Source organism: Acanthochromis polyacanthus, chromosome 1 (genome assembly GCF_021347895.1).
Source record: "Acanthochromis polyacanthus isolate Apoly-LR-REF ecotype Palm Island chromosome 1, KAUST_Apoly_ChrSc, whole genome shotgun sequence".
NCBI classification, from domain to species: Eukaryota; Metazoa; Chordata; class Actinopteri; family Pomacentridae; genus Acanthochromis; species Acanthochromis polyacanthus.
In genome coordinates this window covers 11,091,065-11,117,894 of record NC_067113.1, presented here as the reverse complement: position 1 = coordinate 11,117,894, position 26,830 = coordinate 11,091,065, and the positions used below count along the sequence as shown (strand labels likewise).

Sequence of the window (26,830 nt, the reverse complement as noted above, 5' to 3'; positions counted from 1 at the left end):
GCTCCGTTATGTTGGAGTGTCAGATTGAGATGTTGGTACCAAAATTGCTCAAATTCATAATGGTCTTTTGGTGTTGTCAGAGTTTTCTTTACCTGTACCATGACAGGTGTCACTTCTGGATTCTTACCGCACTCTTTAATAATTTTCAGTGTGGGACTCCTTGTACTTTCTGATTATTATTTGCACTGTGGCCGCTGGCACTTGAAAACAGTTGGATGTGGTTTTACAGCCTTTATACATCCTGTGATGGAAGTTCACTCAGCTAATGGGTTTTAGCCCTGACTTGGATTCAACTAGTAAGTGACTAAAGAACTGCATCTGCTTTTCTCAGTTCTCAGTGGTGTATTAAAATGTTCACGAGCATTGTAGAAATTACCTGGAATATTTGGACTGGGATAGAAGCTGTATTTTGTCTATATAGCACTGATGAATCAAGGACACTCCTTTAAGGGAAGCTTACTAAATTTATAACTGATTGAGAAGAAAAATGTTTGTTAAATCTCAGAGGAATGGTAAATGAAAGTGTATGTGTGAATCACAGTCAGAGAAAGAGGTAGGACTGGTCAGGTCTCTGGAAATGTTTTTACTGGTATTATCATTTCTGATTCCACTCAGGTCAGCTGCAGTTCTACCGACTGTACTGGAGGGAATTTGCACAAAATTATCTTGCATTCTGCCAAGTCTCTTTCAAATGACAAATTATACAATTAAAACATGCAGAACAAGAGGCAAATGACAGAAAAGAACTCTAAACAAAAGACATTTTAGCTCTCTGGGTTGAAGAATTAAACAAAGAACGACTGCTGGAAAAAGAGGTCTGTTTCACATTCAGCAGAGCTAATAAAAGTTCTCAGACATATTAGAAAAAAAGGACACCAGAAAATTAAATGATAATGGACATGAAGTCCAGCTCTGTCTCGTAAAGGAAATATGATTTTCGGGTTTCTGCTAACCCTGCTCTGTTAGAATTTAGAAGCAGCTGACAGGCAGCACAAAGGAGGCTCTCATACAGCGGGAAAACGTCTGACCTCTATTAACTCTACTGAGAACATTTTTAAATACTAGGACCTTGAATTGAAACAGACTGTCTCAGATTGGAACCAGCAGTTTACAAGTAGATGTGTACATGTGAGACAAACAGGGTCAAAAATGAAACTTGTGACCTCCATGGGTTTGGTAATAATTTAAATGTGTGTACCTTGAGGAAGGGGAAGTCGGCCAGCATGTTGGACACCTTCACAGCGTTGAGTCCCTCATTCAGGAAGTCCAGCTCCAGCGGCATGTTTTTCTTGGCCTCCTCCACCAACCACATGAAGGCAAAGTCTGGGAAGAGCCAATGGACGGCCCGAACCAACACCTTCAGATTAGAAAGTCAAATCAGCCTCAGTGGCACACATGTATCAAAGGCTAACGTGTCATGAGCTGTACAAGAGATGCTTCACCTCATCCAAAACATCTGGAGATCAGGTTATTACTGCTCAGCCTGTGAAAACAGTCGTAGAATATCTTCCGTTGCTTTGGGGGCAGTTCATAAATGTGATAATTTGGGATTTCCTGATGAAGTTGGTTTTGCCCTGAATCAATCCAAGTGCTTTTATATTAAATATATGCCGATACTGAGTCCCAACCTGATACTGTTGTCCGAGACAATACACACTTAGTACATTAAATTAATCTGGTGTATGTGGTTGAAACCTTAATGGCTTTCCAAAATAAACAATCTTCATTTCTCCATTAAAGCTGCACCTTAATGTTACGTAGGTAGTCCAGAACCTTCTTCTAAAGCTCCTCTAGGACGCTGTCTGTAAGGAAGCTTCAATGTTGGGGTTTAGCTAGCAACGGGACACCATGACAGAGACTTTATGATGCTTAATGGTCTCCAGGCAGAGCTGGGATTAATTAAGACAGTGTGTTTTTTAAATCTTATCTGAGTAGCATATGTAACAGAGCAAATTACGTGTCCACTGACTCAAACAGGAAGCAAAGCACATATGTAAACTGAACTCCACTGTGGTCAGTTTGAGTTATCAAGTAACTGGCTGTTGGTTGAAAATAGTTCAGATTATAGATTTAAAATAATTTTGCATTCACATCCAAAGATTGTGTTCTCTCTTTACAACACCTGTATGATAGCAGATGCAAACAGTGGAATAATAGGACTCAGGTTCAGGTTGATACCGATTAGTTAAAAATGCTTTGATCAGCCTCGATTGAGACCATTGATCAGATCAGAACATTTCAACTAATAATGCCTTTACAATTGTCTCAGTTGGGCTTTAAGCAACCACAACACCAGGCAGTGACGTTAAAATTGGATGATTTTGCAAACATCTCGAGCCTCTTGGTTACAAACTAGAGTTGTGGATGTGGACAGTGACCCACTCTATACAGTAAAGATGCTTCTTCAATGTTTCACAACCAGTTCCTGCCAAGTCCCACAACTTTATTGAAGAGAGATAAAAGATAAAACACCCGCTTCAACATCACTGCAGTTAAGACTGATTGCATGTCTAAACAGGAACTGCTTCAAACATGATTTCTCATGATCTCACTATTGAAACAGACCCACTGAATAACACACAGGTCACTCGGTCTACTCCTCCTGCACATGAAGGAGAGAGACGGCTGACATTTCTTCATTTATTCCAGTGCAGTTCAACAGACTCACCTCTATCACCATGATGTCTTTGGAGCTCTGTCTCTGTACTTTGGGGTGTTGGACTTTGATGGCCACTGTCCTCCCGTCATGCAGCACCGCCTTGTGGACCTGAGCTAAGGAGGCGGCACCCTGAGGCTTCTCCTCAAACGAGACAAATAATTCTGACAACTGCAGGAGAGAGAGGACGGAGGGAGGAGAAGAGCGGGGGAGAACAGAGTGTAAATGAAAGATGGATAAAGAGGAGAGGGGGTGTGATCATCAGTCTGATCAGCTGTATTTATAAGTTATTATTAGATGTACTGCATAGTATCTGAACACCGCTTTACAGATGAACATGTAGCATGAATGTGTTTAATGCTACATCATGGCAGTAACAACTAATCACCTGAATGAAGAGGAGGGGTTTATGATGTAATGATGATGGTGATGAAGGAGGTGGGGGCTGAACAGAAGGGCTCCTGACTAGGCACATGAATTTAACTGACTCCACAGTGAGTTTTCACACAGAGACTCCTATTTATGTCAACTGCAGAGCAAATCAGACCTTTATCAGAGACGGGCCGATGTCAAAGGAGACATTTTTTCTTATTTATGCATCTTTAGAAGACATTTCTGTTTGTTGTTCTGCTCTGTTAATGGAAACTCAACACTTCCTCCATGTTTTCCTGTTGTCTTGATGCAGTGAATTCAACTAGAGCTGCACGGAACACGACTTCAGGTTTGCGATGAGTATATGGGTAGACCACAGGACGTGGAGCAAAGCAAAATAACTCGTAATGAACACATGCAAAAGAAAACTCAAAAGGTTTTCATTTTCTTCTGCAAAAGAAAACTGATAGAGCAGCATTTAATGTGATTTAAGGTTTCACGGACAGACGGTTCTTTAGAGGTTGTCAACATGCGGGTTCCACATGAGCACAGAGAAGAACAGGAGAGGTACACTGACAAGGAAGGTTTTTTTTCAAAAAACAAACCACCGATGAGGAAATATTTCAGCGAGGAAGGATCACCGAATACAGGTTCTCCGTCAGCAGAGAACACAAACACACAACTGAGTGTTTGACTGTTTAAATGAGCATCACAAAGCTCTGTATGAGGAGTGTGCATGATCCCAGTTTATACCGTAAGTTGCCATCCATGAAAAACACGAGACACCAGCTGTAACAGAGCCACAACAGATTGTTAATGTGGTAAATGACTATTCTAGCTGGAAACGGCTGATTTTTAATGGAATATCTCCATAGGGGTACAGAGGAACATTTCCAGCAACCATCACTCCTGTGTTCTAATGCTACATTCTGTTAGCTAATGGTGTTGAAAGGCTCATTGATGATTAGAAAACCCTTGTGCAGTTATGTTAGCACATGGATAAAAGGGAGAGTTTTCATGGAAAACATGGAATTGTCTGGTGTAAATCTTACTCCACTTTATTAATGAGAACTAACAACCTATTCTTAAAATGACATAAAGTGGTCTAATTCTTTCTCTAAAAGATGCTGCATAGTGCTGAAATTTAAGCTGTTTTTCTCCTTCCAGACACAGGAGTGTTCGATGGAGAAACAGTCTCTATACACTCTTAAATAAAGGAGTAACGGGTCCATTTAGAATAAAATCTGCTGCTGAACAACAGTGTGCTTAATTCAGGAAGTAATTACAGAAGGTGGACTGAAGAGCTGTGTCTGGTCTCTTAGAGTAATTTCCATGAACAAAATGCTACCAAAACAAAGAACACAGTAATTGACTTCGGAAGTGGACAAAACATGACGTTTGTAGAAAAGAACAACACTAGGTGCTTTGGAACCAGGAGGGTCAGTAAAGACTCTGCATCTCTGTGCTGTTTCTAAAAGAACTACTGAGAGAGTTTTTATACTATATCACTGCTGATTGTACACAGTAAGAGGCTTAATAATCTAATCTGAAATTGCAGGGACAGACTGAGGGTTTGAAGCCGTCTCTGTAAAGATGCGATCCGCTCAGCCCACCCACATATCTCTATCACAGCGCCGAGCATTTAGCACCCAGTGTGCCCTCTGAGCAGAGGTAGTCCCTCATTAGCTTCCACTCATCTCTGTGGACTCACAAAACACACACACATTAATTAGTGTGTGGGTTTGAAGGTTAAAGAGGCTTCCCAGAGGACCTGGACTTATTAGAACAGACTTATTGTATGCTTTGGAACCTCGACGACGCCCCGAGGCAGCCCCTCCTTATGGATACAAATCTGTTAAAAGGCAGCGAGCAGCACAAAGACCGCTGCTGCTGTTTGGAGCCACATCACATGACCGATGGACACTTGGGAAAAATGTACAACCATCTCATGGAAATGGTTTATTTCGAACATATTAGAACTAGCAAACACTTGATACTCTTGATGCGACAATGAAAACAAGATTTTACTGATAAACACTTTCCATCTATTTCAGAATTTAAATCAGGGGTGTCAAACTCGGTTTAGTCCAGGTTCCACATTCATCCCAGTTTGAGTGGGCGGGACCAGTAAAATCACAGCAGAGTCAACTGAAAACAACCTAATATTAATTCCAAAATGTTTCCTTTGTTTTAGTGCAAAATGTTCATATTTAAGGAATCATCTTTTTACAAAACATTATGAACAACCTGAAATGTCTTAAGAAAAATAAATTAAATTTCAACATTAGCCTAAGTTTATTTACTTATTATTATTATTATTATTATTATTATATATGTATCATATATTAAAATATATTTATTATTATTATTTACACATTACAACCTACAGATCACAGTGTCTACAAAGGAACACAACATTTAGTCACAGCCATCTGTAAATAAATGATACAGAATTTTACTTTATGATCAAAATGACAATCAATCAATCAATCTTTATTTATAAAGCCCTTTTCATGCCAGGGAGCAGCTCAAAGTGCTTTACATAAAAAAGACAAAAAGCAATAAAAACAATCCAAAATATGAGAACAATTATAAACAAAATGATAAAAATGAAACGCACATGAACAAAAACGAGAAAGCAAAACACAAAAAATTTGACAAAAGTTACGAACAACAAAAAATGGACGAATGACAAAAATGAGACAAAAAACTACATGAACGCCAAAAACGAGACAAATAATGAATAAAGCAAAGCAAAAAATGACAAAGATAAACAAAAATCACAACCGAGACAAAAGGGAAACACAAAACAACAAAAACATGAGACAAATGACACAAATATGAGACAAAAAGTGACAAAAGAACAATGAGTGATTTAGTGGTTTATAATCGAAACAGCTTGTCTTGTTCTAGAAATGATTTTAAATTTCTACTAATTTACAATTTGCAGTTAATGTCTTCTCTGGAATTTTTACACTTTGAGGGCCGGTTTTGGAATACGGGCCGCATGTTTGACACCCCTGATGGCAAAAATAAGTACATTTATCACACCTTCAAATCCATTAAACCCAGAGGTTGTATGTTAGGTGAGGATCATTAGAACCTAATGAGGGACTGACAGGTGGAACGTGTGATTTTTAAACCTCTGACATCCAGAATCTGTCCTTCTCTTTGCTATTGTGGTGCCGTCATACCAAGATCTGATGATTTAAAGCCTTCAGGAAAAAAAGGCTGGCAATGGATTTAAAAACATACATTTACATTTCAAGATGGTAATTACTTTGCAAGGAACATGACAGAATTTTGTGATGATCGGCATTGGTCTGTCTGTCTGTCTGTCTGTCTGTCTGTCTGTAACATTACTCTAAAACGGATTTGGATGAAATTTTCAGGGAAGGTCAGAAATGACACAAGGACCAACTGATTAGATTTTGGCAGTGATGCAGCTTATAGTCTGGATCCACTGATTTGTTAAAGATTTCTGGAGATAGCGGCACAGTGTCACTGTAACCATGACAACAAGTGAACACTACATCAGCTGATTGTGATCCTACTACAAATCCACCACTGAGGACTTATCAGGACTTATCTATCAGAAATGATCCAAGGAACAACTGATTAAATTGTATTGGTGTTTCTGAGTCCCATCAATTCCCACTGCCCGCTACATACGGTATTTAGGCCATGTGATTCGGTATCCGTACATAACGTACACATGCAGAACACACGCCTGTGCTCAGTACAAGTTCATTTAGTTTATGGGTACATCTATATTAAATGGACACATTCTATGTTGTCATGATTTCTGCCACAATTTTTTTCAAGATTCAAGATTACATCCGTCTGAAACGATACGACTGAGCATCCTTGGAGGAGTACTGAGCTCTCTAAGGGCTCTTCTTGTTATAATTTGGCATTTTGTAATTTTCCATTTTCAATAACTAATACAGTTGTGCTCATAAGTTTACATACCCAGGCAGAATTTGTAAAATGTACTCATTCTTTAATGAAAACATGAATGATCAGAGCAAATATAATTGCATGACAATAAATAGCTTTGTCTAAACATCAGCCCTAAATGAAAGAAAATGTTTCCATTAACAAACATATTTGCTAAAAAATAAAGGACAATATTTCACAAATTTGGCCAGGTTATGTAAACTTATGAGCACAACTGTATCTATCCTGCATGGTCCAGTTAAAACAGTTACAAACCAAACAATGCCTCAAACCAGCACAACAAGCTGGACATAATGAATGTTTCACTGAAGGTATGGCAGTAAAAGAACAGATCCTTGTATTGGCTTCATTCTTCTGCAGTATTTACCAGCTTGGACTGGATATCTTCATCCTTATTTGTGTTTCAAACTGTACCATGGGGGAGAATTCCCCTGCTGTTTGCACCGAGTGAAACATGAAAGAGGCTAATTTGAACATGATCTTGGCCCATCAGGTACAGGCTGAACATGAGCCTGCAGAAGATGCCATTGAATGATAAATTATACAAGCAGCACGAGATCCTGTGTGGGAACAGCTGACTTATTCATTATGCAAATATGCTAAATGGAATGAAATTGTCTGCACCCACCAGTGCCTACCCACTATTACCATGAGCATCCAATGGGATCTGACATACAAAAAGTGTTTTCATAGGTTAAGGAAAGGTGTAATTTCTTAGATGAGCCCATCACTTTAAGTAAGTAAGAAGTCTGTAAAATTCCAGTGAAATTTAAACATTACCATTTAGTAAAATATGAATCAGTTCTATACATAATGCTAAAACAGAGGATTGCTCCTAATGGCCCGTGCTCTTTATTGTGTTTGTATTGTGTGTCCTACTAGCTGTGTTGTGGGTTTGCAGCCTCTGGTTCTCACATCCCACCACCCAGTCACTGTTTATGTTAATCTGAGCCGAGGAGTTAATAAACATGCTAATGTATGCATGTGGGCCTCGCTCCTACAGGGCAGACCTGCAGTGACATACGTTCCCTGAAATGAGTTATGGCACAAATAAAACGGCCCCCGAGGCCTCACAGTTGGACGGCAACACATCGTTGTCTGTGTCAGCGTGTTGAGGTGGCTGTTTGGGCTGCTGGCGGCCAGCCACAGCCCCAGCTGGATGAAGACACAGAAATCATCACAAAACAGAAGACAGCAACTAAAAGAGATTACTTCACTGACCAGAGGAAATCACAGCTTCAACTCTTAATAAAAGGCTCACAGTCTGTTAAACGAGGAATCTGCATATAAATACTGTAAATTACTCACTGTAACTGCAGAGGGAACTGGCCCTCTGGCTGAAAGGGTTCATATCCTAAATTTTTTTTCCAGTTTTTCTATTTTATAAATGTTCACTACCGTTTAAAAGTTTGGGGTCACCCAGACAATTTCACGTTTTCCATGAAAACTCACACTTTTATCCATGGGCTAACATAACTGCACAAGGGTTTTCTAATCATCATTTAATGTTACTTTCAATGAAAAAAACTGCTATTCTTTCTAAAATAAGAACATTTCTAAGTGACCCCAAACTTTTAAACGGTGCTTGGTTGGTTTATCTTCTTGAGAACCCTCCTTAGGTTTTGATTCTCTTCCATTTTAATTTGTTGAAAAAACTCAGAATGGAGTCAATTGAGGAGTTTTTTTTCACTCAGACAGAAATGTGGTCATCCACTATTTTCAAAGACGTCAAACTCGACTGCATCTCATTTGTCAAATGTTTCATAGGGTGCTGTACGGGAATACTCAGTGGTCCCTCGTCTATCGTGGGGAATACGTTCCAGACCATCCCGCGATAGACGAAAATCCGCAAAGTAGCGATCATATTTTAACCCTTAAATATTGGTTGACTCACCCGTCTCCATGGCTATAGGTCAGGCCGGTTACTTTTTTTTTTGTTTTTGCGTTTTTATGCTCATGTCTTTTCCTGTCTTCCATGCTAAACATCCCCCAGCATGACAGGACAGTTTTCTGCAGGTTTTATTCATTGCTCTGCAAAACAAACATGGTCCGCTCTTACCGGCTCTCTCACTGTACCACAATTAGATCAGCTGCACCAAAAACAATAAGAATATGGAACCAACATCTGGAACACGGAGCAAGGCAATAAGCAAACACAGAACAATAAAGTATCTGACCAAATAGTCAACGAAAGAAGATCCAATGCACAACATGAATAAACACCAAAAGAATGAACAAAATAAAGTAAATGCAAATGAACGCAATTATACACCAATCCGATGCTGCAACATTTATTTTATTGTTACTCTGCCAAGGAACGCAGCGGAGTTATGTGACGATCAGGGTATGTGTCTCTGTGAATCTGTCTGTCCTGTACAACATTACTCAAAAACGGATTTGGATGAAATTTTCAGGGAAGGTCAGAAATGACACAAGGACCAAGTGATTAGATTTTGGCAGTGATGCAGCTTATAGTCTGGATCCACTGATTAGTTAAAGATTCCCATTGCAAGATATAGCTGCAAAAATTATTAAAACAACGTAAGGATGGCAGAGCCGGTCTATGACTGAACTGTGGTGCTGCAATGCACCATGGGAGTTTGGGGTGTTGTGGGGTTTAAATGTCATTATTGTGGTTTATGTTAGTGTTTGCGTTTTATTTTGTTTTTGTGGTTTTGTCAGCTTAGATAGTTAGGTTAAGTGTTATGTTGTGAGGACCATGAGTGTGAAGTGTTTGATCACTTTCTGCCACATTTATATCAGTCAGTGTCAGTATAAAAGCTCTTGGCAATTATACAGAGTGTAAAAAGCTGACATGTGCTCTCCAATATCATTTTCATATGCAACTCATTGCAATAACAACTACAGAAAAATTATCTGTACCACAAAATTCCGCAATATAACGAAACATCTGCGGAGTCAAACCGAATCCAAAAAACCACGATACAGTGAGGCCACGAGAAGTGAACCATGATATAGTGAGGGACCACTGTATTTGTTTACTGGGGCCTGGCCTTGGAGCACTGGGGGGCTTCTGCAGCTAAAAACACTGGGCTAATGCCCTGTCCAGGAAAAAGTACTTGTTCAACAGTAAAATTTCCTCTGACCATCTGCTATCACAATGTTCTCAGGGCTGCTAAATCCTCCTATTGTGCTAACATTATTAACTCTGGACAGAATAACATGCAGACTTTTCCAGTCAGTTTTCCAGTGTAAACAAACTTCTTCAGCCTGCAGAAACCACTTCTCACTTCATCTCCACTACACAATGTAGAGCATTTTGGGATATTTTCACTCCCAGCATTATGAGCATCCAGTAACCGTTGACCTCTTCTCCACCGGCACAACCCGACTCTCCCCAGAGGAACCCCGGATCCTCTGCTTTCCATCTTTTTAACTTTAATCAGCTGAAAACATCACTGAACTCATCAGGATGTCCAGGACTTCTACCTGCTCACTGTCTGCCAGTGATCATTCCAGCTATCTACAAAATGTAAACAGCTGGTCCACCGACATAACAATAACCTCATCTGAGCCATTTCTGCTTGTTTCCATCCAAAAATAACACACAAACAGCCCCCATCAAACACTACTGATCTAATCACAGCAGACCTTCTGACCATCATCATCCTCCTTGACCTCTTTGCCACCTCTGATGCCATTTTCTGATTATTAATATAGGAAGACCGAAATTGGAAATGCAGCAAAACATAAAATGTGCTATTATAATTATTGTTATTATCCAGAACTGTAATTACATTTCAGTACTGCCATCCTAGTCTTTAGTTGGTGTTTTTTTTTTTAATTTATACTCAAACTCTGTCCTTTGACACTTTGTTCAAGAGGTAATTCTAAACTAATTTCATTACTCTGTGCTAACGTGTGCATTTAGTGTGTCTTTAGTTATCCAGGATCTTTCTCAGCTGATCATATAAAGTCTTTGAATATCTAAAAAAATATTCTGAAACTAGCATCAGTTGTTTCTGGTAATAACAATCTGACAACACATCCAGGAAAGTTAAGAACAACTTGACTGAGCAGTAGAGCGGTCGGGTCCAGGTCACTGGCTGGTTGATAAGCCCTCATCCAACAAATGCCAGTGTTACTGTCATAAGGAGTAAAGTGATAATGGAACACTCTGTGAATTTTTGGTGGTAGTAATACCAGAGAACACTTTGTTTACTTTGTGTGTTTAAAACCTTGAACTTTCCCAGCCTAATGGAGACTTGTGTGTCTAACTTAACTCAGTCAGGTCTAAATTAACTGACAGCGAGTTAAACAAGTCATTGCACTGACTAAAAAGTTAAGTGTAAATTTTGAAAACAGCAGTTTGAACATCCCAGCTCAACAACCAACATGGCAGATTCTCTAAGAACAGTGGGCTGACTTATCTGTGTTTTATTTCTCATCAGTTATGTGCTGTGATCACCAACTGATATGCTATATTTTCAGAAATCTTGTGATTATGGGCAGCTGGTCTACTCTCAGTCTGCTATTATCATTTCAGTGAAAAATAATCTTTCATTTATGCTAAATACTGGGTTTTATGTTCATTTAGAACAATAAGAGTAGCAGGTAGAGCACACTAAAGTTCATCTAGAAATGATAGATTTGTTTTTCTCAACCAATCAACTGGTTGAAGACTACGTACAAATCCAGTTGACTAGAATTTTTTTTTGGATGCCTACATCCTCAGTGACCAGAGGGGAGCATTATTCCATTCAGCCATCAGTTGTGTCTGTATTAATAGTCCTAGCTGGAGGATATCTGGTTCCAGCTGTTACTCCAGTAATGGTTGTCACTGTTGACAAAAAAACTATAGAGTCAGTTAAAGAAAGCCACTGCACTGCTCAAACAAGACGATTACTTTAAGCAGATTTAACCACTCTGACTAGAAAACATGACATTCCCAGCAGAGGGCTTCACATCATGATTTATTTTTGGGCTTACTACGAGTGTCACTTCCTGAGTTTCCGTGTCCACAGATGTCCCTATCCTTGTGCCATCCTACCTGGACATGAACCCAAGTACCCATGATGCACTCGTTTTTTCTTTTGTCATGTCTCACCACGAACACGGTGTAATACTCAGCCTGGAAGCAGACTCTGTTTGGTAAAACAACATATTGCACTCGCTGGCTTTTCGGCGGTTTCACTGTAGAGGGGAAATGACAGCCAGAAGTCACGGCGCTCCAAATCCACGCTCAGTGGGAATGCATATGTCACTACAAATGGTGCTGAAAACAGCACGGCACCACTCTCTCTGCTCACTACTCGTCTATGAGAAGATCCAACAGACATGAGAATGCATACACGTGTTAAAAAAAAGCATGTTTAGTCAAACGGAAACGATGCTGAAGCTGCGCCGCTGACTCCAGAGCTGCCTGGTACAGCTCATCAGTGTCACTTCTTTTCCTGCCACTCCAAAAGGGAGGAGGGCTGATTCATTCTGCTGCCCTCTTTGTAGACACAAGAGTTATATCATCATCTTTTCAGGGATAATGACGCCCCACATAGAAACCGGAAGAAATCAAACTGAATGTGCACCTTAATTAAAAAACATGAACTAGACAGCAGAAAAACTCCATAGCTTTGAATTAGAGGAGGGCAATTTGAAAGAAAAATATAACAAAAAACATGCCACCAGGCTTATAATTTAGCTCCGAGGGTTTCTGAGAAACTCTCTGCAGTTTTCCCTGAATACCAGTGCGGCCTTTGATTGCTGATCCTGCAGGTACAGCGCTGTAAAATGACGGTGTAGCGTAAAGCATTGTATCAAGTGTTACTTTGAATTACACACTCATTATTGGTGCTATTCCTATTAATAGCAGTGCACGTGCATTGGATGTGTTCTTATAAACAGAAACTCACTTCTGATGGTCCGTGGCATAGTGAGCTACTCGCTTTATCTCCTGGAGCCTGAAAATATGTCCCATCAGATATAGGGACAGAGTCAGAGGCTGCTGGCAGACAGAACAGAAAGAGTTCAGCATCCTCGCCTCAAAGGCAGTGACTGCATTCATCGTGCACACTGCACTGACTGACACTCCACAAAATTAAAATGACACTGACATGACAGTCAGTAGCAGTCAACTCTTGTCTGAATGTTTAATATTTAGATTTTACCAGAGCTTTTCTACAAGACAAACAGAAATTCCTTTTATAGTCACTAAAAGCCAGTTACCTATACCCCTTTAAGCTGTACTGTAAAAGAAATAACGATCTGCTATACGGATTAGCAATAAATCAGTGTGTAAAAATTAGAAAAATTTTAAATTGTTACTTATTTTGGGCAATCTAGACTTAATTTAATCAATATAGTAATACACTACATGGCTAGGAAAGCAGAATTTTGGTTAAAATGTGCAAAAGAGTGATGACAGCGTCTACAACAAGCCCTCAGATGGTGCACATTAGCAAAAACTAGAAAAGCACTCAGAGAGTGCAGACCTCCGCCAAGGATAGAGAGGAAAACAGGAAACCCATGCAGTAAAGGATCATGAGCTGGAATCAAACCTGCGTCTCTGACACAGTTCTGTTTACAAATTACCTTCTTAACCAGTTGAGCTATCTGGACACCTTGTTCCAATTTGTTGGACGACATACTAACCTATGATGTTTTTGTCATATTTTGGACCACATACTAAAACATACTAAAAACTTCAAAGTGATCCAGAATCCAGGATCCTTTCCAGATTGCCACCAAAATTAAATCAGCTCTTCCTCTTACAATAGTCTACATGCCCTCAAAATTTAATGTGAATCTGCCCAGGCGTTTTTGAGTTATCTTGCAGACAGACAGACAGACACACAAACGCAGAGTGTCATTTAACCTCCTTGGCAGAGGTAAACATCCATCCATCATCTATACACATCTTAATCCTCATTATGATCAGTCATCATGGAGGACTGAAGCCTATCCCAGCTGACTGAGGGTGAAGGCAGGAGACACCTGGACATGTATCAGTCTATCACAGGGCTACACATAGAGACAAACAATCACACTCACATTCACACCTTCAGACAATTTAGAATCACCAATTAACCTCAGCATGTTTCTGGACTGTGGGAGGAAGCTGGAGAACCTGGAGAAAAGCCACACATGTACAGGAGAACATGGAGACTCCATGCAGAAAGATCCCAGGAAGGCCGGGACACGAACAGGGGATCTTTTAGCTGTGAGGTGACAGAACTAACCACTGACCAATGTGCAGCCCCAACAGGAAAAAAACAGTAAGATAAAAATATTTTAACTAAGCTTTGATGAAATTTAGTGAAAGCTGCTGTGTCTAATTTGGTATAAAACTGTTATCTACAGTTGATATACAGTCTTTTTGGAAATTTCATAAACAAGTGATTTTAAAAAAGTGGGGGGACACTACATGAGAGACGCTAATAATAAAGTTGTACTACTTCAGTTTTTTCTTACATTCTGACTAAAAATGCCATGTTCACTGAAATTATTCACTGGATGAGAATTTCTGCCGTTATCTACAGCGTTTTAATCCACTATAAACTGAGACGACAGTATTCTGTTGTCTGTATCTCATCTATTTGAAGCCACAGCTCAAACCAAAGAGCTTAGAGAGCTGCTACAAGGGTCTATCACTGAAGGACAGCTGTGCATTGTGGATGCTCAGAAGATGCAGAAAGGCTATAAAGCCACACTTAAGCGTTTCCAAATGCCAGAGGCCAAAGTTCAAAGCAGCATCAAAAAATAAAAAGTGTTTCACATTTCAAGGGGGCGACAGAAACCCCCCAAAACATGGTAGAGGTCAAAACAAATCCACTATCCTCATGAATCTGACCAGCTCTAGTACCAACATCTCAATCTGACACTCCAGCAGACTCTGAAGAAGGCTGGTCTCCATGAGACAGACACCAAGGACAACTCCACTCCTCCAAGACAGATGTACAAAGATCATGTGGCCATTCAGAATCTCACCTGACAAAGAAGAAAAGTTTTAGTCATCAGTACTGTGATCAAACAACATGAAAATGGAGTGATCTGGACACAGAGGCATGACTTTGATTTGGTGAAAGAAAGGAGAAACTTTCAACCCCATGAACATCATCTCCACAGTGGAGGGAATGTGATGCTTTGGGACTTCAGCTGAAAGGAAACCTTCAAAGGTAAACAGGATCACAAGAAAAGAGGAGCTTCCAACAAGACACCGATCTGAAACATTCAAAGTGGTCGAGAACATGTGAACAGGAAATAGGATCAAAATGTTGGAGCGACCCAGGCAGAGTCCAGACCTGAATCCCATCAAGAATCTGTGGACGAACTGAAGACCAGAGAGATGGAGAGGAAGCCTTCAACCTCAACGATCTGGGGATCATCACACAGAAGAACAACATGATGGACGTGCAGAAAAACTGCGAATAGTTCAGAACAAGATAAGAAGAGAGAAGAAGAAGAGAAGGCTGACCTGAAAAAGGTATGGATTATTTTAAACATGGCATTTGTAGCAAAGCGTAAAGGACTTCAGAAACAGCATCATGTATAACAAGAAAAGCTCTCAGAGATCGCAGTCCTCCTCCAAGGCTGCTCATTCCCTTATATGTCAGAAATGCAGCATTTATTTATTAGTTATTGATGATCAGAAATCACAGCTCCATTTAATATAGATGTACCCACAAACATAACGTACACATGCAGAACACACACTTAGTGTTCTGCATGTGTACGTTATGTAGGGACACCGAATCACGTGACCTAAATATGTAGCGGGCGGCGGGAATTGATGGGACTCAGAAACACAAACACAATTTAATCAGTTGTTCCTTGGATCATTTCTGATGGATAAGTCCTGATAAGTCCTCAGTGGTGGATTTGTAGTAGGATCACAATCAGCTGATGTAGGGTTCACTTGTTGTCATGGTTACAGTGACGCCGTGCCGCTATCTGGTAATGATACAGAAATTTTTAACAAATCCGTGGATCCAGACTATAAGCTGTATCACTGCCAGAATCTAATCACTTGGTCCTTGTGTCATTTCTGACCTTCCCTGAAAATTTCATCCCAATCTGTTAGTCTGTTTTTGAGTGATGTTTCTGACTGACAGACAGACAGACAGACAGACATGTTATAACATCTAAAACTTGTTTATTTCCAACAGAAGAAACTTATTGTTCAAATAAAACTATAAATCTAAATGTATGGTATGACTGTATTACAGTATATTGTGCATTTCTTATTAAATCTCCTAACAGGGATCAATAAAGTTTTGTGATTCTGAAACAAATATTTTCCAACTATAGTGATAAACCTATGTAGTGTGAAATCCCATCGACTGGTCCATGAGTCACTGCACCACGTTATTGAACTGGCCAGCTAAAAAAAAAAAAAAAGACCTCCAGGGAGTTAATGAAATGTCTAATTCTCTGGAGCTCTTTTTTCACAGTTTCTTCACACAGTTACAGAGGAGCAGCACGATGCATCAACGGGAAAAATACACAAGAAGCAGAAAAAACTGCAACAGTATGTTTAGTCTATGTGCTCTGAAGCAGTCAACTCTTTCTGGAATGGTGCTACAGAGTACACATCCAGAGGAATACTGAGATGATATCTGACAACTTGGATCAGTAACTTCATATATGTGCCATCATTTCAAAAACAAGCATTACCACAGGCCTCTATCTCTCAGTTACAATCACCCAGAATGTCCAAATATTAAAGGGAAGCATACACTTCCAATCAGAAGTTTGGGGTCACTTAGAAATGTCCCTATTTTTGAAAGAAAAACAGTTTGCAATGAAGATAACATTAAATGAGTGATAAATCCAGTGTAGACATAGTTAATGTGGTAAATGACTATTCTAGCTGGAAACGGCTGATTTTTAATGGAATATCTCCATAGGGGTACAGAGGAACATTTCCAGCAACCATCACTCCTGTGTTCTAATGCTACATTGTGTTAGCTAATGGTATTGAAAGGCTCATTGATGGTTAGAAAACCCTTGTTCAGTTATGTTAGCACATGGATAAAAATGGGAGTTTTCATGGAAAACATGGATTTGTCTGGATGAGCCCAAACTGTTGAACACTAGAGTACCTTGGTGTAAATGTGAATAAAATATTGTGTGGTGTATTTCAGAATGTAGTTACAGAAAGATTTAGTCTAATTTAAGCATTTAAGAATTCTGTCATATCACCATGTTCACTGTTCCAGTATTTGCTGATAATATAATATTACTATAATCTACTCCTAGCATGTATAGCAAAGCCCTTTCTGTAAGACACACACACTCACACTGTGGAAGTGTGTGTTCAGAGGAGAGGACCAATGTACTGTATCTGAGAATAACAGAATAATTGCCTTCCCTCCTGCAGGCTCTAAAAGGCTGTCATAACAACTGGTTGGAGAGCAAACGCTGCGTTCTGTACTAACAGCAGCATTAACAGCTTCTTCAGGAGGATGGCTCGGTTATGAAATGAAACAGAAGGACGGAATGTCAGACGGATCCACTTCTGCTTTATTGGCCCTTTTTTCCCGCTTCCTCCAAAGTGCAGATGCAGGAACCAGCTCATGCTCTCATCTTCAGAGAGCCAGAGAGGTGGGAAAATCTGAGCCGACACATGAACCAGACTCCAAAACATAAAATACAAACATGAAGCCATGAACGCAGACAGAATAAAAAAGAATGAACGTATAAAGAGAATAAAAGCATGAATGTGTTCCGTGTGAATCACCAGAAAGCGCTCATACATTTACTGTCCAGGTGGAGATTCTCACAACTGAACTTTAACAAATAATAAAAAGCTCTGAATGTTCAGCAGCATTCAAAGCTCATGTTGGATGATAACTAGATTCATTTATTGTTTCACAGGATTCCTAGCTGTTAAAGGAGAAGCTTAAGGCCACCACATATCACAGGATGATTTATCAGGTTCTGTAAAAAAAATACTGGAATTTAGCAATTTAGACCAAAAAAATCCACATTAGAAGATGACTTGATCATAAGCAGTTGTAGTTAAAATACCCCCAAAATATATTTTTCAACAAAGACATGACATCTGTAGAACAGGAATAAGAATGTAGGAAAATTGTTCTATCATTTCCTGGTTGTCAGACCTGTTTCACTGTGAAGTCTGTCTTCAGCTGGTTTACTGATCATCTTTTTGCTGCTTTAAATGAGCAGACTTGTGGAAATTTAAAATGTTTGAGCGTTTTTTCAATACCACTTTTAGTGCATTATCACACTAAAAGACTAAAACTGTTAACACTGTTCAGTTTGTGATCACTCTGATGAATATTTATTTATTGCAGCACCTGAGACACGGCGTCGTCTGCAGAGAACTGACTGGGGAAATAAGAAGCACTTTGCACTTTTATCAGCAATACTGCAGTCAGTCATCGAGTTGTGTCATCCTACTATCAGTTACTGAATGTGTAGAATAATAAATGTTATATCTGTCAATGATGTCAGTGAAAGGCTAATCGATTATTAGAAAACCCTTGTGCAGTTATGTTAGAACATGAATAAAAGTGGGAGTTTTTTGTCTGAGTGACCCTAAGCTTTTGACTGGTGGTGTAAATGTGCTTCATGTTCATCTGCGTCATCACAGGATCCTAACTTAACACGATGTCAGAGATCCAGTGTTCACGCTCACCTCCTTCCCCAGGTCTTCTCTGATGACCTGCTGGATCTCCTCCATGCTGCTCTGAGGAGCTCGGCTGTGCAGGACCTTCAGCGTGGACGTGTATTCTTCAGGCAGCAGGTAGTCCAGAGCCCCGAGGTGCTGGCCGACCTTGATGAAAGTTCCCCGGTTGGCGCAACACAAGTCTCGAAGACGTTCTGCTGATCGCCGATGCACCTGCAAGAGACAGAAGATGAAAAAAATGATGAGAAACAGAATAAAAAGCCAAGCTGTCAGGGTAATTCAAATCAGGAGAGTTTGCAGAGCAGCTGCCATGACATTCTGACATGAGGCTAATGTGTAACCCAGGTATTGTGATCTGAGGAGCTAAACATCGTCTATGTGAGGGTTCATCCTGCTGAAGACCTTCAAAGAAGTTTAATTTCTGCATATACGTATAGTCCTAACAGTAACATATACATTCATACAAAACAAAATCATAGATCAAAAGTAAAATTCAGGACCAGGTCTACAAATTTTAAAAAGGAGTGACAAGGAACAAATTTTCCATAAATTATTGACTGACCATTTGATATGCAATATAAATATATTGCACATGCACATACAGTCATACTAAAGAAAACAGAAACCAATCAGTAATTCATAGTTAGTTACCAATTAAATAAGTAAAAAGATCATTTTTAACTCCTGTAAACTCCTGGCATCAGTCTAGCCCGTCTTCATGCTTGTTTAGTTAAAACTCCCGTTTTTATCCTGTATTTTATTCTATTTTATCCACAGACGGAAACACAGAAACTTTGTGTTGAAACCGGAAAAGGACAAACAACAAAGCTGAGCAGAAAAAAACACTAAAATGTCTAAAATGTCTCAGTCTGAGCAGCACAAAAACAATAAATGGACCAGTGAAACAAATCAAAAATAGAGGAGAAACAACTAAATTAAAAGGAGAACAAAATCATTAATGTTATGATGAAAATAATTCTTAAAAAGCTGGCATGAATAAAATGTAGAACAATCCAATGGATATAGAAGATCTCAATGAAAATTAGCAGGCAGACAATCAAATGAGACTATTTTCATTAAGGGGCCGAGAAGGTGTCTGAGATGTTTGAGAGCGTGTGTGTGTGTGTGTGTGTGTGTGTGTGTGGTGGTCCCGTCCCGTCTGTCCCATTTGAACCAGCTGGAAGTGATAATGCTTATAGAGAGTTCCTCTCCTGAGACCAGTGCAAATAAAAAGGCGTGAAATTAGCTCCCCTTAACCTCTGTAACCCCCCGGTGCGCGCAAACAAACACACACACACACACACACACACACACACACACACACACACACACACACACACACACACACACACACACACACACACACACACACACACACACACACACACACACACTCCCACAGGACCGTTTGACATGAGTGTCATCTGGGCGATGATGACAAAGCAATGACAGAAACAAGCCACCAGAGATTACCAGATGAGCCTTTCAGCTCAGAGACACTCCAGGAGGACCTCTGCAGACCCATGAATGGTTTTATAGCACAAAAATTGCACATTTATTTACACACTCTTCATCTTCTATCTGCTGACAAAGTGAAGACTATTTTATGTAAATCAAAGCAATAAATGATTGTATTTAAGTCGAAACCTTGGTATTCAAACAACGACTAATAAAATTAACACACTGCTCAGCTACTACTGAGATTTAGTCTCACGTTGAATGAAATAAAAAAATAAATCTAATCTGAATTAAGGAGATTCAAAATAACCAAAACAGACCAAGCAAAAACCCCTATCTGTCAGAATCATAACTGTTATCTTAAAATAGTAGAATTTTCAAAATGTTAATACAGTCTTAGATCTGATGATTATTTAATGCAAAATGTATTTATTTCTTTTAATATATTTTAGAAAAATGTGAAATTGAAAACGTTGATTTAGATCTGATATGGGACTCACATTAGTGGATTAATAGTTCAAATAAAACTATAATTAAAACCAACCATAATCATATTGATTATGATGTAAAACACAACCATTCTCTGCTGAATACTGGTTTGGATAAATTACATCTAAAACGTGAACGAACAGTGAAGCAACGGTAGGCCCACTTTTAGCCCGCCCTGTATATCCCGTTATTAATTAGTTAACAATCCAAGGCACATTTTATAGAAGACTGTTAGAAGCAGCAGTAAACATTTTACATACTCCCATTACTCATCTACATTTGTGCACAATTATTAGATTTGTATGCCTCGATATTTATTCAAGATTGTTTATTTTAAACATATAATCAGCTCATTACATCTTGCAACTTTTGCACATTTCAACCAACAAACTAAAATTAGCTCCACTAGATCACATAAAAAATGCAGCTTACGCCTTCATAGAGCAGTAAAAAGCTCTGCTGCAGTATTCCACATACATATCTACAATAATAGCACACAATCGAGATGTACAGCACCGTTCAAAAGTTTGGGCTCATCCAGACAATTCCACATTTTCCATGGAAACTTCCACTTTTATTCATGTGCTAACATAACTGTACAAGGGTTTTCTAATCATCAATGAGCCTTTCAACACCATTAGCTAACACAATGTAGCATTAGAACACAGGAGTGATGGTTGCTGGAAATGTTCCTCTGTACCCCTATGGAGATATTCCATTAAAAATCAGCCGTTTCCAGCTACAATAGTCATTTACCACATTAACAATGTCTACACTGGATTTATCATTCATTTCATGTGGTCTACGGTGAAAAAACTGCTTTTCTTTAAAAAATAAGGACATTTCTAAGTGACCCTAATCTTCTGAACGGTGGTGTATGTTTGCTGCCCTTTTAAGGAAATATTCAACAGTTGTTTTTATGTAACTGTGTGTGTATTTAGTGTATTTGTTTAGTTGTATGAAATGAATCTGAAATAATCTCACATAACCAGAACAACCTGCTGTGCCCAAGATGATCCTGATAAGATAGTCACCAAAAGAACCAAGTCGGGTTTCTTTATGGCACAAATCTTCTTAAAAACTCAACATTTTCAGGCTCTAGGTTGCTGCTTGGAGGTTCACACGGATAGCAGCGGTGAGGAGAAAGCTGCATGGAAAAGGCCTTCAGCCTGAGGTCTACAAGCCACTTAGAGAACAGAATTCAAAACCATTACACCTGTTTGTTCCTATTGTTACTAAAAGTGTAAACCTTAAAACTTCTGCACCTAATCATCATCTTAAAACAGATGATTACAGAAAACAGTATTGTGTTTCCTCCTGTTCTGTTGTATTCAGTGTTTTCTACAAGCTGAGACTCAAATGATGTGTTTCTTTTTTCACGTTGATAATGATTTTTAGTCGTCCACAAATCAAAAATAAATTAAAAAAACTAAAATCTAAACCAAAATTGTCAAAAATAGCTTCACACCATTTCCAAAATGTGAAATCGGGATATGGAATTCTGGTTAGGATAAATTAGATCTAAAATGCGACACAAACAGAGAAACAGCTGTGAGCCTACTGTTGGCCCACCTTGGATATTTGCAGTGAAAATGAATAAATCCAACAGAAAACATCATTGAAATGTGTTTATGTCACGGCCGTTCGGTTCATGTCCTGACCTTCCTGAGATCTTTCTGCATGGAATCTCCATGTTCTCCTGTACCGCTGTCCTGCTGAGACTAAAAGAAAAATGCAAACCTAAATGTGTTATAAAGTGCTGCTAATAATCAAAATGACTGTTTTTATGACTGCTGTGATTATTATGCTGTGGTGACATTCTGCTCATGCCCAGTCTGATCCAAACCAGAGGCCTTTTCAGGACGACATGTTTGAATGCTGATCAGGATGAAACGTGGCATCAGTGGGTCTAACCATCCATCGATCGAGGCTCCTCTGCCTCCCTCTCCTCCAGTAATCAGGATGCTTTGTCGGATGGAGGCGGGCTCACAGCTTGAGGATGACATCACCATGGCGATGCTGCTCCTGACAGCCTGAGGGGAACGCTGCTCTGGGATAGGCTGATGCTTGCCACCGCCCACCAACCCCACGCATGCCCAGAGCAAGCAGCGAGCAGCGAGCGAGCAGGCCGCTGGTGAGCTAGACACATGGGTTAATGTGTGGTTCAACAGAGATGCACGATGCCTCAGGCTTTCTACACACTGGCTAGGTGTGTGTGTAGGTGTGTGTGTGTGTGTGTGTGTGTGTGTGTACACCTTGGAGGGTGGTGAGTAATGGATGGACGGCTGAGCCAATGAGGAAGCAGGACAGGAGAGAGAGAGAAAAAGCAAAGCAGGGAGGAATAAGAAGGAAGGAAGAAAAGCAGGAACCTTGAACTGTTGCGAAAATACAGCAGCATTAAAACGGCTAAACTTTTAAATGGCAGTGGTTTCTCCTGATTCAGAACGGTTTTGTGATGAAATAAATAAAAAAGGAGACACTATTTTCAGACCGGATTTGAAAACGTGTTTCTGTTTAATATATGGTCTGAGGTGAAGGTGCTGCTCAAAAATTCAGAAGTTGTGCTGCAGTTAACAATGGATGGAAATGGGTGAAGTCAGTTTCAGTTTATCTGTGTGAAAAGAAAGTTTCATTAAAATAAAAGAAGAATGTCTTCAGCTGGAAGATCTGCTGTCTACAGGGAATCCCTGAAGTCTGGACACTGAGGAAATCTCATTAGCTATCCTTTTTTCTGCCTCCACAGATTAAATATGACTATTATATTATTACATATATATTTGAATAATTATCAAACATATATATGAAATTCAATATATTAAAAACAAATTATATAATGAATACATTTCATTTCTTGAAAATATGTATTTTTACCGGTGTGTCCAGCCTTTAGCCCGTAGAACATCTAAAAATAGAATATATAATTATTATATATTCTACAGAAAGACAGCTGTGCTGCTGCAGTAATGCTGTTTAATGATATTTATCGTCTGAGGGTCTTTACATATTCAACTTTAATTCTATTTCCTTCAAATTCATATTCCATTCTACTTTTTAATTCTACTACAGTAGCTTTAACGTTCATGTGTAGGTATTTGTTTTAAAACAGCGTTATTTCTTAGCATGTTCATGGCAGCTCAGTGGAAGTTAAAGTGCGTTTTATTAAATGTAAACTGCTGCTGCCATCTATCTATCCATCCAGACATCTTAATGACGTCTCTGACTGAAGGAATACAGACAGTCTGCAGTATTTATGAGACTGATGAAGAAGTCATTCAGTTTTAAAGCACTACACATCCTATACCATATTCCAATTACTGTATAGAGATCTGGGGCAACAATTACAGGAGTTCAATACTCTTCTAAGAAGGCCAAAACCGTTTATTCACAATATCTGCTATCGGGATCAAACTCACTTTTCATAGTCAAAATTATAAGAATTCACAGCTACAGTGGAATTATCAACCACACAAATGCTAGAAATAACGTTTTGTCACAAAATATCCAGAAATTGTTTCCGGATGGAGAAGGGGGACATTAACTGTGAGGAAAATACAAGTTTAAAATGAACTAAAGTGGTACAAATAAAAAAGAATCTGCATTTCATTCTGTGGGTAAAACTCTGGAACAGTTTGGGTGAAGAGATAAAAGAACGTCCAAACAACACAATATAAAGAGAATGTTTGCACAGGTTACTGTTATTAGTTATTTATTCATTTAATGCTCTGTTGTCTATGTTTATTTATGCATATTATTAGTTGGATCTTCTTTGTTGTTTTGCTTTTGTTGGGTCCGTTTCTATAAATGTCGATGGACATACTGGTGCACATTTATTATAAATCATGTTCACTAATAATATTGTTATTATTGTATAATAATATTAGTATAAATAGTAGTATTTTGAAGAAGCAGGAAGGAGGAGATGGGGCGGGATTAGATCAGTTTTTTGTTATTTGTTAAGTTATTTGTTATTTGTTGTTGTTTTCTCTTTTTTGTGATACAATGTTCAAAACAAATTTTCCAAAACAAAATTTAATCCAAAATCCAAAAAATGAAATGGCAGTGTCCTCCTGGCTGAATGTTTTTTGGGACAGAAAGCGTCCCATGTGTTCTGATCTGGTTTGTATGTTGGATGTTTTTCCAGTAAAAAGACCAAATTAAAAATGCTTTCCTTCACTGAAACAGAAATCCCAGTTCAGACAACACTGTGTGAGCTAACAACTCTGATTTTAGGAGCTAGAAAATGTAAAAACAATTGTAAAAAGAAAAAAAGAAAAAAAAAAGAAACTTAAAATGCTGCAGTCCTCAGACCAGCTGAGAAGCTGTGAGTGACCTGACTGTGACCGTCAGGTGTGACAGTCGTGATTATACACCTGAGACTTTCCAGGCTGTGTTCATACGGAGCAGAGTGGAGATGACAGGACAGGTTTAGAGGAAGTAAATCTACCTTCAGCATGGTTGAAAAACAGCATACAGAGGAGCAAGATGTTGGAAGACACATTCAGCACGGTGAAACATCTGCTGGAGTTCATGCTCAGAGTCGTGTGAATAACACTAATTGCAGAGGTTGTAAAAATGTCACAGATGTTTCCATCGGAGGGCAGGGATCTAGCCTAGCTGCGCTAGACAACCCACGGCAACAAATTTAATTCTCTGCCAGGGTGGGTCTAGTTACCCTCCATAAGGCACCATGAAGTGTAGAGTCAGAAGGCAGGCGTAACTAAGTGACGACAGAGGCGCGACGATTCTGACAGAAACAACTGGAAACAACTAACCTAGCCGTGCTAGACAACCTACGGCAACGAATTTAATTCTCTGCCAGGGTCGACAACAAAAACAACAACAGTCGTTGAGCTCCATTAGCACCGACTGAATAATCTTTCTGGTAACATGTCTGTAATATACTTGAGCTTCACCCACTGACTGTATAAATAAGGCTTCACCGAACTCCCGCATCCTCTGATTTCCGGCGCTCTAGGAGCCTATTCGTTGCGCTGATTGGTTGTATACCTACCCAATTGCTGCAGAGTGATTTGATAGACAACCTTTTAGCCCGCCTCCCTCCCTGTCGAGCATGCCTAGACCCTTGCATCTTCAGAGCATGGGTCTAGCGCGGCTAGGCTAGCAGGGATCTACATTAGAGTGGCAAATGAGCCGAGAGTGAAGGAGCAAAAAAACACTGAACCTGCTTGGAGTTCAGGGGGTTAATAACGTTTAAACTACCGTTCAAAGTTTGGGGTAACTTAGAAATGTCCTTCTCCTCTTAGTCTGTCGCTAACTCTGTCTGGAGCACCGTAACATCTCTGTAAAGTTACATTAACTTTATCAGTTTGTTTTACCTGACAGACTCGTCTTTCTAGCAGCAACACAACCCACAAAAACTAAACAAGAAGCACGGCCATCACCATTAATCATCTACTTTCACAGTGGTATGAGCTACGCTAAAGGCTAGCGGCTAAGTGAGGAGGCAGGAACAGATTACCCCAAAACAGTCTCTGGAAAACTTCAACTAATACTGCTTTAATAATATCGACATTAGTGAAAAATAAAAAGAACTTCACGGAGAAAGATTAAGGAAAAGACAGAAGAACCGCAGACACACTACAGTTCAAAGGTTTAGGGACGCTTAGAAATATCCTTACTTTGGGGGGGAAAAAGCAATTTTTTTCAATGCAGATCACATGAAATGAATGATAAATCCAGTGTACACACTGTCAATGTGATAAATGACTATTCTAGCTGGAAACGGCTGATTTTGTCATGGAATATCTCCATAGGGGTACAGAGGAACATTTCCACATTGGTAAGGTGGTATACAAAAATAGATTTCTGGATTTTCTTTGTTGTAGATTTTGTGAATTCGGTATCAAGTAAGTTCAGCAAGTATCAGTACTGCAAAAATAATTGTTGTTCTACTAAAAGAGGCCAAAGCACATCGAGTAGAGGAACAGATGCTGCAACTTCACAGCTTCAGATCCTCTAATACTGAACGGTTACCATGAGAAGTCTGACTCATTTCTGATGAACAGCTGCTCCAGAGTCTGACTCACTGCCTGTCAAAAGGCTTCCATCATCACGTTCATAATACGAACACAAGTCTGCAAAAATCTGGGCTCCGTCATGTCAGGAAGGCTGATTTCTAATCACAAAACAACACTACAGAAGTGAAGCGCTTCTTGCGTCTCTGCCACAGAAACTCAAACAGTGCTCAGAGCTGCAGTAAACTCAGAATAACGTTTCTGGGGCTGCAAAGTCACATCAGTGAAAATGTACGGAACACTTCACATGAG

General features: G+C 39.4%; 1 protein-coding gene across 4 annotated transcripts in view; it reads right to left on the bottom strand.

Moving 5' to 3' along the window:
- adck1 (aarF domain containing kinase 1) overlaps window positions 1-26,830 on the bottom strand; it is a 430,485-nt gene that overhangs the window by 355,273 nt on the left and 48,382 nt on the right. For all 4 annotated transcript variants that reach the window (XR_007938328.1, XR_007938304.1, XM_022199420.2 and 1 more), the window contains 3 exons: window positions 18,606-18,809; window positions 2,669-2,827; window positions 1,199-1,357 (listed from right to left, as the gene is read on the bottom strand). Coding sequence is in view for 2 of the 4 variants with exons in the window: in XM_022199420.2 (XP_022055112.1) it covers window positions 1,199-1,357; window positions 2,669-2,827; window positions 18,606-18,809 (522 nt within the window). In the remaining 2 variants the exon portion in view is untranslated. The remainder of the gene's footprint in view (window positions 1-1,198; window positions 1,358-2,668; window positions 2,828-18,605; window positions 18,810-26,830) is intronic.